At 44.8% G+C, this 17556-nt stretch overlaps 2 protein-coding genes across 5 annotated transcripts in view; both read right to left on the bottom strand.

Moving 5' to 3' along the window:
- Positions 1-1250: 1250 nt before the first annotated feature.
- RPL26L1 (ribosomal protein L26 like 1) lies at positions 1251-8580 on the bottom strand. Its single transcript, XM_073355798.1, has 4 exons — positions 8480-8580; positions 6837-7009; positions 5319-5459; positions 1251-1424 (listed from the first exon to the last, which is right to left on the bottom strand). The coding sequence occupies exons 2-4, from the start codon at positions 7002-7004 to the stop codon at positions 1296-1298; spliced, it is 438 nt and encodes a 145-aa protein (XP_073211899.1). The 5' UTR covers positions 7005-7009; positions 8480-8580; the 3' UTR covers positions 1251-1295.
- A 6720-nt stretch (positions 8581-15300) lies between these two features.
- The window catches only part of ERGIC1 (endoplasmic reticulum-golgi intermediate compartment 1), a 101500-nt gene continuing 99244 nt past the window's right edge, over positions 15301-17556 (bottom strand). For all 4 annotated transcript variants that reach the window (XM_073355799.2, XM_073355800.2, XM_073355802.2 and 1 more), the window contains one exon: positions 15301-17538. In XM_073355799.2, the coding sequence (XP_073211900.1) occupies positions 17431-17538 (108 nt within the window). In that variant the 3' untranslated portion in view covers positions 15301-17430. The remainder of the gene's footprint in view (positions 17539-17556) is intronic.

Below are 17556 nucleotides of genomic sequence, written 5' to 3' on the forward strand. Positions count from 1 at the left end.
CCAGGCTCTAGGACAGTGAGATGGGAGGTCCCAGAGCTCAGGCTCATCTATCTCTGCAGTAGACAGCCACATAAGCCCAGTCAACTTGTACAGGCCAGGCATATACTGCAATGTAGACATTCCTAAAGAGACTAGGATGAAGCCTCAATTTATGCAACAGTCTCCAAATTATTAAACACATTCCAAATTAATCTTTCCTCTGGATTCTCACTGCTTCCCATATTTTAGATGGTAAATCTTCAAGGCAGGGGCCGGATTTTTTGTCCAAGCTTATCAGTGATTGATAAGTCATTCGCTATGCCAGTTAGCCATCCAGTAAAAGTGAACTGTTTTCACCAGTCTGCAACAGCTTTCAGTCATTTCTATTACATTCATGTCAAAGCTCATGGAATTATGTTTTACTTACATAAATTCTCAAAAATAGCTAGAACAGACAACTACTGGTAGAATTTCACAAAGTGCTGAAAATGAGGGAAGCCTCTTCTCAAACTTCAGTAATAATTTAAAGGCACATCACAACTCAGTAACTGCACAGAACTAAAATAAAGCTACCACAACAGGGTACTTTAATACCTTGGTCTGTCTTCTTTTACTTCCACTTCATTATATGCCAGTGTAAAACTAATATGCAGACAAGTCTATTTACTTCTTTGAAGACAAAAGTTGGCTGGTGCAAGAGCCTGTGGTTGCAAGCGCTGCACTCATCTGCCTTGAAAACAACACTTTGTAGACTAAAAACATGACCAATTTCTCCCACTTATTTTGCCAAGTATGTGATACTTCAAACCAAATAACTTACGTTCCTTCATGGTTTTATACATGTCTTAAAGTTTCATTTATAGAGATGGAGAGGAGAAAAAACCCAATATATGCACTATTTATTCTAGCCACATGTGCTTTCTCCCCAGTTGTCCTTACAGCCTCCCCCCTGAATCAACTCTTGCTACTATTCTTGATTTCTTGGATTGTAAACTCTTAGGTATAGCGTCTGTCTTTACTGGCTTTGTAAAATGTCATACACATCTCTTGTACTACATAAAGGAATACAAGAACCAATGTGCATGCATGGTGAGAAGATACTAAATCTGCTTTAACCAATTTAAAGCATCCAATGGATAATAAGTGTTCTTTTAATTAGTAGAAGTGCTTTTCTGAGCATCCAATATTAACATGTGAAAGTGGTATGAAGAATAACACCAATCCAGACAGACTGTACCAACGCTTCCAAAAGTAGAACACACAACAATAGGTTTCATTTTAGCAGTTCTTTTAATGGGTGACACACAGGAGACCATTTATTCTTGCATCTTTTCAATGGTTTCTTCCTTGTATTTGCCCTTTTCCTTGCCAACTTGGCGAGACTTTGCTTTGCGTTCCAAGATCTTTTTGCGATCCTTGTCCAGTTTTAGCCTAGTGATCACCACCTAGAGAAAAAGGAGAAATAATAAAAATCTGTAATATTAAAACAAACTCTGGCAGAGAACTGTACCATCCTAACACCTTGGGAGTATCACAGTTAAACCTACTGGCATTATTAAATTCCCAGGATTATCATTTAATTTGATTAGAGTTGTAGCTCAGATATTGCTGTTCTTGCACATTTCAAAACTATATAGGATTCTAGGATAATGCAAACTAAAATTTTTTTCTATTGTCCCTCACAAAAACAAACAAACAAACAAACAAACAAACAAACAAACAAACAAACAAACAAACAAACAAACAAACAAACAAACAGCCCACAAATGCTTCACAGATCTTTTAGAACTGCCTCCCCACTGACAGTCAGGTCCTCTTAATACACAGCATATGAGAACTAGCGGAAAGGAACAAGAAGCATTAATCTGAGTTTCATGTGAATTGGAAAACTGGAACACAAAGGCCAGCACACTGAACAAGCTCTAGAATTGTGTGTATTCATGGACTAAAATAGACGAAGTAGGTGGGGTAATATCCTGGGTTCAACATGTCTGCATATAACAATGGACTGAAATAGACATATATTCAGGTACTTGGGAATTGATAGCCCTAGTGTGCTGTGATAAATTGAACTAATAGATTTTACTTTTAAACTTGTCTTAGCTACAGGTAGACGTTTTGTGGGTGCTAAGCTTATTGCGAACCAGCCAGCCAAAGGACAAAATTATCACTGAGATACATAAGTTTATTGCTTGTATTATTGTTATACCTGCAGACCCCAATCAGGGATTGAGGTTCAACCAGATGCTATACAAAGTATGTGGCTTATGGCTAAAAAGACTATATGCTTTAACCCTTTCCCTGCTGTTCCCTCACTGCATCTGCTCTACTATCCAGAGTTTTCCTCAAAGTCTTAAAGAATGTTATCTGATAAACAAATATGCAAATGTAAAATTCACAACTTGCATCAAGCTGGGATATATAGAATTTGAAGCTAGTGGCCATTACACCATCTAAACTGACACCATATTTGCAGAACTGAAATGGATTACAAGTAATGATCACACCTTCAGAGAGCTTCCTTCACCATTCACTAGCATAAGTACCAAAAATAAGCAACTTAAGCAAAGGTGTCCACAGTAACAACTCCCTCTTTACAGGGCACATGAGATATCCCCATAATTTTGGAAAACACTGCTGCTGTTGGCTGTGCTATTGGTTTAGCAACAAAATACTTAGCATGGCCAATCCATTTATTCAATACAGAATATTTTCAAAATATAAACAATACGTTGACCAGTTTAAAGACAAAGATTATAAATAAAATAGGTTAAAGAAAAGTAGCAATAACTGATGGTCAATATAATTTCATACTTATACTGGGTCTATACAAATAAACCAACAGAGGACCATCTTGGGCAGTATATCATAGGTAGATTCTCAAACATTTCGATTAAAGGTGGCTTTCTTGTAATTATAAATCTGCATTTCCCATGCTCCAGCCTTGAATAAAGTTCTCTCTTTTAGAGATTCACTAAATAGCACAACCAGCCCAAGATCAGCAAACGGCATTGTTTGTACACTGTACAGTTAAATATCTTTCAAACCAAGTTCAGCTCTGAGTCTGTTAGCAAGTTAAAGAATAGCACTAAAATCGTCCCATGTTTGCGTAGTGGATAGAAAGCATCTGGGAAATAATACTAATGGAAAAAGTTTGTCATGCAAACAGCAGACAACATTCCAAATACAATTTTACTGGTCCCCTTTCTTGGAATGCAAGAGCCACCAACCTGTGTGTGCTGTGCTGTAAACATATGACTGCTATCAGAAGGTTGCAGTCTGGCCAGGCAGTTATCAAATCTTATTAACACATGGGTACATTAGTGATTACTTGCCAAGCTCAATTTGCTTCCAGATTCCTGAAGTTATTTCATAATAAGACAGTGATACACACAAGAGTTTCCAATGGGCACCTTAGTTTCCAGACCCTTGCAGCAGCCTACTACTTTTCTGCCTTCCCAACTGGCAAGGAAGTAACAGAACTGGATTAAGCAGTGCTAAAAGAACAATAAGCAGTGCTAGAAAAAACAGATACATAAACCCCTAAATTTGTGAAGTAGTGAGTTAATGAGATATCTACTGTATCTCCCATCAAGCAATATTTGGATACTATTTGCTTTTAAAAAATGCAACTCTGGGATCTAGTTCTAATACATCCGCACAGATCTGAAGTAGGGCTGTACAATCTAGCCAGTATTCATTCTGCTCCTGCCAGCGTTGAAGAAATAAATGCAACATCAATGGGACAAGAGGAGGAATCCTCCTGCTACAGTGAGAGGCAGAAAACTGCAGAATTCCTGCTATCCCCCTAGAACAGCGGTTCTCAAACTGTGGGTCATGACCCCATTTAAAAGGGGTTGCCAGGGCTGGCATTAGACCAGCTGGGGCCCAGGCTTGGGGATGAAGCCCGACGGGGCTCAGGCAGACTCAGGCTTTCATCACCCCTCTTGGGGTCCTGTAGTAATTTTTGTTGTCAGAAGGGGGTTGCAGTGCAATGAAGTTTGAGAACCCCTGCCCTAGAAGTTTACTACATAACCAGACTGTCCTTTTTCCTCTTTTGTATATGCAGCTGGTAATTTCCTTATGGAAACAGAGCTTCCTTAGGAGACACTGCTTTCTTGGTGGGTGGCCCAAGACTGGAATTAACTCCTAAAGGAACTAAGGACCATTAGAAAACTCATTACTTTCCACTCTTAAGTACAAATCAACATCTTCCTGGGGGGTGGGGAGAAAGAATGACAGATGTTAGTCATTTTGCTTAATGCACTACTGGAAGACACACAGCTACTATAATGATGAGTGTGCAAAAAGAACATACATAGAATAGAATGGTAGATGTGATGCATTAGAGATGAGGTCTTATTTCCACTGTGTAGAGTTTTGTGGTGGAACCCATTAGCTCAAATCCAGTCTCTGGGCACAAAACTGTGTTCTTTGGATATAATTCTGTTCCCCTCTATCACATACAGTTTGTTAGAGGTTTCAGAGTAACAGCTGTGTTAGTCTGTATTCGTAAAAAGAAAAGGAGTACTTGTGCCAATTTATTTGAGCATGAGCTTTCGTGAGCTAAGCTGGGTTCATTCAAAACTACCCTTGCCTGGTCAGTGTGGGCCAGACAAAAGTCTTGTTATATCTGCTTCAAACTAGGTTTCTAGCTAGGTTTGCTGTTATTTCATTAGTTCCCTAATTATTCTTAAATGCCTGTCTATGACCAGCAAAACAAGCATTTTCTTCATCTTCACTGAATATAAACCGCCTTAAACCATGTTAGGCTGAAGCCAGAGTCAACCAGCAATATTTTTCTTGGCAGCAACTCCTTCATTTATGGAGGTGTATTTAGATATTTCTAATGCGTCCATCAGAGTGGCAGAAATGCCATATGGGAAGGCTGAAGGATGGATCAGATCAATCCACAACGTATGACAATCCCATTTTCACCACTGCAGAGGACTGGTGTGTGTGTTGGGAGGGGCAGGGGGTGTCCCCCAATATGGCAGTTACTACAATGTGGATGTGCGCTTAACAGTACTTTTGTTTTTAAATAACCAAGCTTTTTGGACATTTTACAAAATGTTTTAGCCTTTCACAAGACACTGCAGTTCAGATGCAAATAATTTCTTCATGGTCAATCAATTCACAGCAGGAAACAACCCCAAAATTCGGGTTCCTACTTCCCTGCTGCAACTAGGACATTCCCTTACTGTATTGTTATGCCAGTGCTACGGCTTCTCAAACTACTGTGTGTGCTAGGACAGCACTCTACTTCTATAAACTGCACCTATTTCCAAAGCTAACAGAAATTCCTTTGGGGAATTTCAGTTCCCATACACGTATTATACCTTGCTAGGATGGATTCCAACATGGACTGTTGTGCCGTTGGCCTTCTCACGCTGTACGCGTTCAATGTAGATGACGTATTTTTTTCTGTATACCTGGACTACCTTGCCGATTTGCTGGCCTTTATAATGTCCCCGGACAACCTGACCAAAAAAAAAAACCAGAGCATTTAACTTTCTCAGATTTCACAAATTCAGTCTCAGACATAGATAAGAATAGTAAGATCTTCACAGGCTGAAATCCCACCTTTACGCCTTGTGTGCAACATTACAGTGAGATCTCATATATCGCTCATAGTATGAGCGATATAATGTTCAACTAGATATAAAATATTATGGAAAGGAAGCGTATTTCTCCTTCAGTAAATTAGATTCAGTGAACTCTAAACTGCTTGAAGTTTAAATTATTAAAGGGCTCCTTTTTCTGTATCTGTCCTGTTTGTGGCCTGTAACCAAGTATGACAGGTTTCAGAGTAACAGCCGTGTTAGTCTGTATTCGCAAAAAGAAAAGGAGTACTTGTGGCACCTTAGAGACTAACCAATTTATTTGAGCATGAGCTTTCGTGAGCTACAGCTCACTTCATTGGATGCATACTGTGGAAAGTATAGAAGATCTTTTTATACACACAAAGCATGAAAAAAATGGGTGTTTACCACTACAAAAGGTTTTCTCTCCCCCCACCCCACTCTCCTGCTGGTAACAGCTTATCTAAAGTGATCACTCTCCTTACAATGTGTATGATAATCAAGGTGGGCCATTTCCAGCACAAATCCAGGGTTTAACAAGAACATCTGGGGGTAGGAAAAAACAAGGGGAAATAGGTTACCTTGCATAATGACTTGCATATTTCCCCTTGTCTCCCCCCCCACACACACACACGTTCTTGTTAAACCCTGGATTTGTGCTGGAAACGGTCCACCTTGATTATCATACACATTGTAAGGAGAGTGATCACTTTAGATAAGCTATTACCAACAGGAGAGTGGGGTTGGGGGGGGGGGGAGCTGCTGTAGCTCAGGAAAGCTCAAGCTCAAATAAATTGGTTAGTCTCTAAGGTGCCACAAGTACTCCTTTTCTTATTGTAAGGAGAATGATCACTTTAGATAAGCTATTATCAGCAGGAGAGTGGGGTGGGGGGGGGAGAGAAAACCTTTTGTAGTGGTAAACACCCATTTTTTCATGCTTTGTGTGTATAAAAAGATCTTTTATACTTTCCACAGTATGCATCCGATGAAGTGAGCTGTAGCTCACGAAAGCTTATGCTCAAATAAATTGGTTAGTCTCTAAGGTGCCACAAGTACTCCTTTTCTTGTAACCAAGTATGGCTCTCAAAACACTTGTCTTCCACACATTTTTTTCCTTGAGATCTCCCCCACCATAGCCTAGCCTGCTATGAGATTAACTCCAAAGCCCTAACAGCTATTTAAAGTTGTCTGGCCCATCTCTCCTGCAGAGATTCTACATAAAACAAGATGTCCACAAGACTCAAATTTCACAACAAAGACTAAAATGGCACCTACCTGGACTTCGTCATCTTTTCGGATCGGCATAGAGCGGACGTTGTATTTCTGCCTTAGCTCCTTGGAAAGGGGGGAAGACATGATCTTCCTGCGAATGTGAGAGGGTGCATTGAAGTGCCTCTTGCGGTTCTTGCTGCGGTCTGAGGTCACAAAAGGATTGAACTTCATTTTGGCTGCACAAAGAAACATAAAATTGAAACTCTGAGGCATTTATAGCAAAAACAAGCTTGGTGTGAAATTCTGCATATATTAGATATGACACAGTTCCAACTAGATTTCAACAAAATCCTGTAGGCACTTACTTTAGTTTCCATCCACAAATCTCTAGCTTGCATTAACACAAACCTGGGTTTTCAACAAGGTTATATAGCATGTTCCCATACCAATGTGGTGAGGGAGTTCTTCCTGAAAAACCATACTATAAACAATCACCCTGACAGTCTATAGCACTACTTCTGACCCAAAACTCACTGTGTACACCAGTCAGGAAAACTGTGCTAGCAATAACCATAATTAAGCATGGTGGTTGTAACCAGCACAGTTCTATTTCCATTGTGGCCATAACCTAGATATTTGAGGGGGCTTGCATCATTTTGTATGCTTCTATTAAAGAGAAAAATTAAGGTTTAGAGAATATAGCAGTCCTGTAATTCAAGTATGTCTTGGAATTTTAGCACGACGTTTGTGACACCCCACAATATCAGTAACGTCACATAGCAGCTCAGTGTTTTAAAGGCATATTAAGCTCTCGGTGATAGAAACATGTGCCCTCTACCTGCCTATGTTCAAATCCGTGTTCCAATTTGCAGTGAGCTTGGGTTGCACATGAATACAAGACAGGGCTTTGAAACAACCCAATTAAAAATCAGATACTGGACATTGAGGCTTAGTGCTGGCCAAGCTCAGTGGCAGGTGAGAGAGCATGGAACTAAACAAGAGGCAGGAACAGCAGGCCGCAACATAAAAGCTCATCAGCAGAAAAAATACAGGAAAGGAGAGATCAGGAAGAATCAGTTACAAAAACTAAGTATCACAACTGAGGCATACAAGTGAGGGGAATCTGGGGTCTACGAGTACCACTCAGAACAGCCTCCAACGTGCACATTTTTTAAATACTCCACCAGACATGACATAGGAGCGAGGGGTAGCAGAATCTTGGGTTATTTATGTGCCGCCTCCACCCCAAAATAGGGGCAGCATCTCCCTCTCCGGGGCCGACACCTCGGGAGATGTGCAGCCTCCCACCGTCTCACCGCGGAGAAATAGACTATACCGTGGGGCCTTTAATCTCGGCTCCCCGCCTCGAGTCATTTCCCCAACAGGGGGGTTGCTAGCAGGTCTCCCCGAAAAAGGCCAGGCCCCCAGCAGGTGATCGCTCCCGGGGCAATGGGGACACGGGTTGCTCGCTGTGCTTTCCCTCCACCACCCTCCCATTCCCTATTGGGCGCAATCCCACCCTCACCAAGGCCCCAGGCATCTTCTGCAGCCGGGAGCCACCTCCTGCCCCGCCAGGCTCCCCATACAGGCACTACACTGTCGGCCGCACGGCTCCCGAGCTCCCCCTAGCACCCCGGGCACGGGATCGAGGCCCCGTGGGAAGGATGGCAGGGGATTATAGCGGCTCCCCCCAGCGCCTCCCTTACCCCGCTGCTGGCTCCACTATGGCGGCCAGGAAAGAGGACTGGACGCTGCTTCCGCCTGCCCTACGGACTCTAAGTTCTCGCGAGAATCAAAGGGTGAGACTGGGGAGGAAAAGTGAGCAGCGCCACCAGGTGTTCGCCGAGCCATACGGCACCTGCAGCAGGAGGGCGGCTGTTGCAAAAGCAAAAAGCAGCAGATGCTGTCCTAAGCCCCATTGAAGTCAGTGAGGTTGCACAGTAAACCAGGGGCGGGCAAACTTTTTGGCCCGAGGGCCACATGAGGTTTCCGAAATTGTATGGAGGGCTGGTTAGGGGATGCTGTGTCTCTCCAAACAGCTAGGTGTGGCTCAGCCTGGCCCCCAACCTCATCTGACCCCCGGTTTCTCGCCCCGTGACAGCCTCCCCACGACTCCTACCCCATCCAACCCTCCCTGTTCTCTGTCCCCTGATGGCCGCCCTGGGACACTCCTGCCCCATCCGCCACCCTGTGCTCCTGGACCTCACACCCTCCCATCCAACCCCCCCCCCCTTACTGCCTGCCCCCTGGGATGCCTGCCCCCATTCAACCCCCCCATTTCCCACTATCTGAGCGCCCCAAGCCCTATCCATACCCCCACCCCCTCACCACCACCCCAAATTCCCCTGCCCTCTATCCAACCCGCCTGCTCCCTGCCCCCTTACCGTGCTGCCTGGAGCACCGGTGGCTGGCGGCACTACAGCCGTGCCGCCATGCAGCGCCGAGCACCGAGTCAGGCCAGGTTCTGCAGCTGCGCTGCCCCAGGAGCTCGCAGCCCCGCCACCCAGAGCATTGTGCCAACGGTGCAGTGAGCTGAGGCTGCTGGGGAGGAGGAACAGCAGGAGATTGGCCGGGGGCGAGCTTCCCAGGCCAGGAGCTCAGGGGCCGGGCAGGAGGGTCCCACAGGATGTGGCCCACGGGCTGTAGTTTGCCCACCTGTGCAATAAGTGCTTAGTACTGGCAGGGAGCAGAGAACGGATCAGGATGCTGTAGCATAGGGCAGCCTTGCAAACACGGTCATGGAAATTTACCAGCTCAGGCCCAAAAACCTAGGCGCATGGAGAAAAATTAACTATGACTTCCACTTCCTCCTCACCCCCATCACAAAGTAAAAATCAGTTTGCCTCACAAATATGAGAGCAGCCTTTGAGGTGCTGCTCCAGGATTTCCAGTGGGTGGGGGTTTTGCGGAGTTTAAAAAATAAATGGGGGGTAGGGAATATTAAGAAAATTACAATTTATATTCTCCATAATTACCAGGGCTGGATTAACCTTTTGTGGGCCTGGCCCCAAACATATTTGTGGGCCCCCATAGGGGCAAAGAAGCATGGGGTCGGGAGTTCAGTCCCCAGAGCAAGGGGCCAGCCAGGGGCAATTGGGCATAGGATGGTGGGGCCCGCCCCGCTCCACCCAACCCAGTGCAAGGGCACCGTATGCAAACCAACAGTTGCCAGATGCACACTGGCCCATCCACCCCTGTGCTGCCAGCAGTGGGCCCATACCATGCCACACAGCCCCCGATTCCCTATCCCCAGCAGCCCCCAACAGAAATGCACAGCGGCTTGCACACAACCCCCCCTTACAGCCGCACCACTACTGCCCAATGCACTTCCCCACAGCCCACAACCACACAGCACCCACTCAGACCCCCCACTGCCCAGCATCCCAACACTCAGACCTCCCCCCCCCTCCAAGAGACACCCCACTGGCCAGCAGCCCCCCCCCACCTCCAGAGACCCACTAACTCCCTCACACCCTGCCCCGTGGCCACACTCACCAGCCCTGCTGGAAGGTGATGGTGTCTGCCAGGCTCTGCTGGCAGCGCAGCCAGGGCCGGTCCAGTGCCAGGGCAGGGAATCACTCCAGCCTCCTGGGAGTGGCACGATCAGCCAGGTCAGGGTCTGCCCCAGTCCTGGCAGGACTCCCTCAGGACCCACTTGCCTGGAGATAGGATGACCATACGTCCCCATTTGGCTGGGACAGTTCCCTTCTTAAGCTCTGTACCAGCCATCCTGTGCGCCCCCCTAGCAGGGCGGGGAGGAGGCAATGTGAGGTGTCAAGCAGCAGGGTTTGGGGTGTCAGCCCCAGCCCCAGGTAGAATGGAGCCTGGGGGGGTGGGGGGTGGAAGGTTAGTGCCAGCCCCAGCTCCTGGCAGTGGTGCAGGGAGCGGAGGTGAGGGAGGAGTCAGCCCCTGTCCTGGCAGCAGCATGCAGAGCTCGGGAAGTGGGTGTGGGGGGGTGTCAGCCCCTCGCTGCGGCGTGGGGAGCTGTGGAGGAGGGGTCAACGCCAGTGGCGGATTTAGAGTTAGTGGGGTCCTGTGCTCAGCTTCATTTTTGGGGCCTCTCCTTGGGACCCAGCCAAGAAAAAGAACATTCTCTTATCTCCCCCCCTGCCCCTGTTTTTCATTCTTTTTTTCTTCATCCTCCTCCTATAAGTAATAGCAAGTAAATGAAAATAAAGTGAGGTACCTTGATTGTTTTTGTAGTCTAACTTATTTTTCCACAGACCACTTGAAAATCGCTGAGGGTCTCAGCCGACCACTTAATAATCTTTCCAAATATTGTTTGTACCGTTAGCTAACTATTGTAAAGCGCTTGGGATAAGAGTGCTTTATAAAAAACTGTAAAAAAACATTGGGGTGCGGGGCCTGGCCAGGACTTAGGGTGTGGGAGGGGCCTCAGGGCTGGAAGTACAGGGTCTGGGAGGGAGTTAGAGTGAAGGAGCAGGCTGGGGGTTGGGGTGTAGGGTCTGGCCAGGAGCTAGAATGAGGGAGGGGACTCAGGGTTGGGGCAGGAGGTTGGGGTGTGGAGTGCTTACCTGGGGCAGCTCCCATTTGGTGCAAGGGGTGCAGGTGGGGATGTGCGGGGGTGCAGGAGCCAGGGGGCTGGGGGTTTGTGAGGGGAGGGCAGGGTCTTGGAGGGAGTTAGGGTGTAGGAGCAGGCTGGGGGGGGGAGGTCTGGGGGAGGGCTGGCCAGGTGTTAGGATGCAGGAGGGGGCTCAGGGCTGGGGCAGGAGGTTGGGGTGTGGAGCGCTTACCTGGGGCAGCTCCTGTTTGGTGCTCAGGGTGGGGATGTGGTGGGGGGCAAGAGTCAGGGCAGGGGGCTGGGGTCTTGGGGGGGTTCTCAGCCCCCCTGCCCTGAGCAGGTCATGACAAGGTGTATGGGTAGGGGGAGTGCGGGGGCCCCGCCTTTGCTCCACCCAGCCCCGATTCCATCCCCTGCCCAAAGCCCCCCCCTCCCATCTTTGCTCCGCCCTGCCCCAATTCCACCCTTTGCACCAAGGCCTCCTCCCCGGCCTCTTCTCCATCTCCTTCCCTGAGTGCACTGTGACCCTTTTGGAGCCTGGGCCAGACACCATTGTAAACCTGGTACTGATAATTACCACCATAAAAATAACTTACCTGCATGCTGTATAGGCACCCTTAAACTGCAGCTCTGTTCAGAAAAGCCAAAATGAGGTTGGCTACAGCCATAGTTGAATGTATTCTGATGCAAATAATTTCACTATGATGGGAGGTAATGCTAGGTCATTAAACTATGCAAAGTGCCATTTGGAACAATCCCTCCAGCCTGGCTCAATAGACTTTGGCTAGCAGGACTTGCACAAGTGCTCTAAAAGTAGGTATACAGTACACACAATACTCTGAAATGGCCACTTGTGCTGGAGCTTGGGCTCTGGAACCTAAGGGAGGGAGGGATATCAGCACCACAGCTGGAGCTTTAACTTCAAAGCCCTGTCTATACTGCTATTTTTAGAGTACGAGCATGAGCCCTGCTATCCCAACTGTGTCAACCTGGCTTGCTCCAGACTGCTGTGTAGACATACCCTAAAAGTGTCCTCAAATGAATTTCGTATCCTCAAATGAAAAGCACTACAGAAGCATGACTGTGTTTTGCCCTACCTTGACGGGACCACTTGTAAACTGAAAGGTTGTAGTACTCAGATTTATAAAAGCAGCTTCTGTAATACTCAATTTTCTTTTTAGCAGTATAGTGAGTTCATACACAGGATTGTCACTTCTGGAAACCTGGGTTCAAACCCAGGCTTGAATTCAACTGCAAGCTGGCAGGGCCTGATCCTCTCTCAGTATTTTGAACTGTCACACATGTACAGATATAAATAAACAATATGAAAATTAAAGGGAATATGGTGACTCAAACAAGACATATGATCATCTACATCATTCAATTTTATAAACCCTTCTTCCCTTCAGCCTGACAAACTGTCTGGCTTAATTAACACAATGGTTCAATCAATCATTATAACCGTGTATTGCAAAGGATTTAAAGAAAGAGAAAGTACTTTTATACTGCAAGATACATATTGAAAAGGGCCAGTCATGGAAGGTTCTGAGCACAACCTGCATTGTGCTGAGCAAACACACTACTTCCACTAAAGTCAGCTGGAGTTGAGGAGACTGAGCGCCTCCAAGTTTGAGCCCTACCTATTTTTTATGCCCTGGTAGTGAGTCAGCGTCAATTAAAATTCAAGGAGGCAGTCTACTGTTTCAAATTTCCACCCACGTCAGAATGCTTACCATGATTTCACTGTACACAGCTCATTAAAATAAACAAAAACATTTACAAATGAAAAACCCCATCAAACCTGGTCTTGCAAGGCTAGTGGAATGAGAGGCAAATGGAAATGAAGTTTTATGTGATTATATCCGAAAAGACAATGTTCTTTTAATGTAAAGACTGTTAAGTGAAGCACTCAAAAGTTAGGAAATGCTAGAATTAAAATTGCCTGTGCAACCCTGATTTGGCACCTTTATGCATATGCATTGTGAGAACCTTTAATTATATGATCGCATGCTATTTTTTCCACAGGCTCCTGCCGCATTCAGTGAGCCTTTGTTTCCAAAACTTTAAAAAAAATAAATCAGTCTGAGGCAGGTATCCAGCAAGGAAAATTTTAACCTGAACCATCTTTTTATGGCAAAGTTATAAGCAACTGAAAAGCGGGTCTTAGTTATAATGAACAGCATTGGGGAACCTTAAGTATAGATAAAAGAAAAGGAGTACTTGTGGCACCTTAGAGACTAACCAATTTATTTGAGCATAAGCTTTCGTGAGCTACAGCTCACTTCATCGGATGCACACTGTGGAAAGTGTAGAAGATCTTTTTATACACACAAAGCACGCTGTGTATAAAAAGATCTTCTACACTTTCCACAGTGTGCATCCGATGAAGCGAGCTGTAGCTCACGAAAGCTTATGCTCAAATAAATTGGTTAGTCTCTAAGGTGCCACAAGTACTCCTTTTCTGTTTGCAAATACAGACTAACACGGCTGCTACTCTGAAACCTGTTAAGTATAGATGTCGCTACCTGAACTGCCTATAAAATGACTACTCGGTGATCTTACTTAGTCCAGCTGGTACTCTATTAAACCCTGGTTTGCAAAACATCTGCAAACAGACAGGCACAAACCTCTTCTGAGTATTTGTTTCCACCCCTTCCAAACACTAGCACCACAAGAGAGCCCTGTGTCCCATTTTCCTCAACCAGTCCTCAGCACTCCACATACATTTGAGGAAACACCATATTGCCGTGGACTTTTCACAGATCTGGAAATTGAAACCCTGCTTGCTCCAGGCCCTCAAGCAAAACTGTCTGGGCCCCCATTTCTTCAACTGTGTGATAGGGTTAATGCAGGTTTCAGGGGGCTTATGAGGATTATTTAGTTACTGCGGAGATTAACATCTTCAAAAGTGCTAAGTATTTATTTCTGGGGATGTCCCTCCAAGAAACCCTCAAATCAGTATTTTGATGGAGGTACATGTAAAAGCAAAGTGAGGGGAACAGAAAAGGAGCATCTATGGGATGTCAGAAAACGTTTAATAAAGGAGTTTGCTTGTTCATCTCTCTCAAAAGAGAAGGTGACTTGTAGCAGCCACTTTGCTTTTACAGTAGCAGTCTTTGCTTTTGCTCACAGAAAAATCCAAAGGCTCCATGATATCAGCTTAAAGACAACCCAAATGGGTCTTGGGTTGCATTAACCTCTGTTATCAAGGACACAACCTGGTGCCTTTATCCGGATTCTGTACACACTCCATGTCAATTTCTACCTCAGTCACATTCCTTAAAGATGTCCCTGTCTCAGCAATCTGCAGAGTTTTGGGCTTCTGCCCACACTTTTGCAGAACATTATGCGAACACTAGAGATTCAGGTTTCAGAGTAGCAGCCGTGTTAGTCTGTATTCGCAAAAAGAAAAGGAGTACTTGTGGCACCTTAGAGACTAACAAATTTATCTGAGCATAAGCTTTTGTGAGCCCACTTCAGCTCACTTCATCGGATGCATGAGATTCAGCCTCCCACGCCATCTTCGGCTCCTCAGTACTCTGTAGCAACAGACTCCACTCTCAAGTCCCAGCCCTTCATGGGGGATACTGCTGTGAAGTCACCTACAGTGGAGCTGTAGGGACCTAAAGTATGGGTCAGCTACAACAAGGGGACAGAGATACCCAGAACATACAGCACCATTGGTTTGGCAAAGCTTGAGAGGGTGTGGATCCATTGCCTAGAGACAGGTCCTGAGCTGTGATGTCAAGATCTGGATGATCCTTTTTTCCAAATTCATCTGGAATTTGAAAGGCTGTTGGGGCTCTATCTCTAGAAAAAACTGAACTCACTAGCAGAGTTATGAAACAGCTCTTTGACTGGATTATTTCAATGGATTGTTTTGGAAAGAAAGCAGGTAAGCTGAAACCTACTTGAAAACTAACACAGTTCAATTGGCTGTCCTATAGGCCAAGGACCTCTGTTTTTAAAGTGTGGGACAAAGATGCACTATGCAAGATGCTAAAATCATATCCTTTTAATCCTTTAATCTAACAAGCTCTGAGCAAAAATTCACCAAACGCAAGAGAAAAAACGAGGACATGTTTGCTTTAAGCTTTGGTTGGGAACCATGAATTAGAGGAAATTCCTCAGCAGGCAAAAGAACTGATTATACTGAAAAAATCCCATGTTCCCTCTGCAAAGCAACCACCACCAAGTGGGCAAAAACACACGAACACACACACTGAAATGAAGACAAATGTACTGTTTTCAACTTGATTTCTATAAATGGAAAAAATGTATAAAATCCATCCATACATTAACAGATACAGGAAGTTACAAGATCCAATTCACACCTAAAATAATAGTAATCAGTCCATTAAAAAAAATGGGAAATTCCACCGCTGTAATTTTACAGTAGTTACTACAGGGCAGGTACCAAAAGATTTTTTTCAATATGATTAAAAATTATTGGCTATCTTCCCTACTTCTAAAGCAATGAGACAATTTCAACAGATACATACTGGGCAGATTGAAGTGTTTCTGGCTCTTGCATCAACATGGAATATTCAAGATGCATATAATTACAATGTTCTATTTGGACATTCTCACCTCCAGGAGAGGGCTAAGGACTATAGATACTACTCCAAAGAAAGCCTTAACCCGTTCCAGAACCTGTAAAGTTGACAGACTTGGGGTTTATTGTTTTATGATTTGCAGTAATCCGGGACCACTCAAAATGTCTCCCCCCTCAGGTCACGCAATTTACAAATAGTGCAAAGACTGAAGGGATGTTTAGGGGCCTATGGAGAACGCACTGGTGGGTCAGTCCAGTGCCTAGTGGACTGACTGATGTTCACATCACATACGAACTGTATCTGGCAGAAAATTTCCTCTCATACTCCCCATTGCTGGAGGTCTCAGACAGGTCAAGAATTAAATGAAGGGCCTGGAAACTCAGCTACCCTTTCATCCTAAGAGTTTAGAAATACTGGCAGGAGCCAGTCTGTGAGGAAAGCTTGCCCTGTTACTGCCTGTGCGATATCTGTGACTAGACAGAGGACTTCAGTAACTGCCAGTCTAGGGCTGGTAAAAGATGCCTGGTTCAGTTTAAAAAAAAAAAAAAAAAAGTGTGCTGGGAATGCAGGCACCTCAAAATCCCAAAGGACAGACGTATTGTGTTTTACAGGTGTGAACCACAGACACAGACAGCACAAGGCACCAAGCTGTGTGCATCCACCCAACGCATCCCAGCATTTCTATGAACAAGTAGCATGGGTGACCCTTTCCAAATAAATCAAATTGCAGACTCCAAATGAGGTGGTCTGTGTTTAAAAAAGGCAGGAGAAAAGGATACAAAGCTAGTATTGCAATGACAACTATTCCCCTTCAAAACAAAAGGCCACATAAAATAGCATAACTCAATTTGGCCATCTAAAACACAAGACCAGATATTCAGTTATTAGGAAGAAATGAAAATATTTTTACATCCAAAGAGTACAACAGAGGCTGTCCCCTTCCCCAGTTACAGGTAGTTTACCCAGGAAAAGGTGGTTGGGGAATTTAATCATATTTGCTCATTTCATCTAGAGAGGGTCAGACCTAAAGAGGAGCTTTTCAATAAGAAACAAAACATCTTGAAGTCATTTTTGCCTTTCTCTCCTTGGGATTGCTGTGAGGACTAAACACTTTCCATTCTTCATCAATGGACACATCACTCTTTTTGGCACTGTGGGTAGAATTTCTTATACATAAGAATTTCCTAATACATAATTTTGCCTTATAAAATACATGATTGTCTAGTCATGCAATTCCAATAGCATGAAAGAGCTGCAAGAGAATTCACTTACATCTTTGAAACCCCTATATACGGAACCTTCCTGACACTAAAGTGTTACTCTGTAGGATCCTGGAGAGTTAATTCATAAATGCAATTTCTACATTAGAAACCTTTTGGGAGGTTTTGTGGGGAGGGGGCTGATGACTCAGAACTTTGAAATGTAGACAGATTTTTGAGTTGTTGAAAAGAGCTTCATTGAATAACTTGACTAAAGAATAATGTATCAATTCAATCAAATAGAAGAAACAGAAACAGGTGTGTGTGGGGGTTCTCATTCTTTACTCCTGCCCCTGGAGCTTTGGATAACGGTTTCATTGCTACTGCATTTTCCCTAATTGGATCTTCTTCCAGGCTTCAGAGGCTGTGAAAATGCATGAGTCAAGGATCCCAGCTACAGTAAACGTTCCTCCAATAATGGCGCAAATCTGAAATTTACAAAAAGA

This window comes from Lepidochelys kempii, chromosome 8, assembly GCF_965140285.1.
Source record: "Lepidochelys kempii isolate rLepKem1 chromosome 8, rLepKem1.hap1, whole genome shotgun sequence".
Classification (NCBI taxonomy): Eukaryota; Metazoa; Chordata; order Testudines; family Cheloniidae; genus Lepidochelys; species Lepidochelys kempii.

Coding starts and splice junctions, on each gene's coding strand:
- RPL26L1 (XM_073355798.1), bottom strand. CDS start 7,004: ATGAAGTTCAATCCTTTTGTGACCTCAGACCGCAGCAAGAACCGCAAG. Junction 5,460..6,836: donor GAAAAGATGACGAAGTCCAG/GTAGGTGCCATT, acceptor TTTTTTGGTCAG/GTTGTCCGGGGACATTATAA. Junction 1,425..5,318: donor TTGGAATCCATCCTAGCAAG/GTATAATACGTG, acceptor CTTTTTCTCTAG/GTGGTGATCACTAGGCTAAA.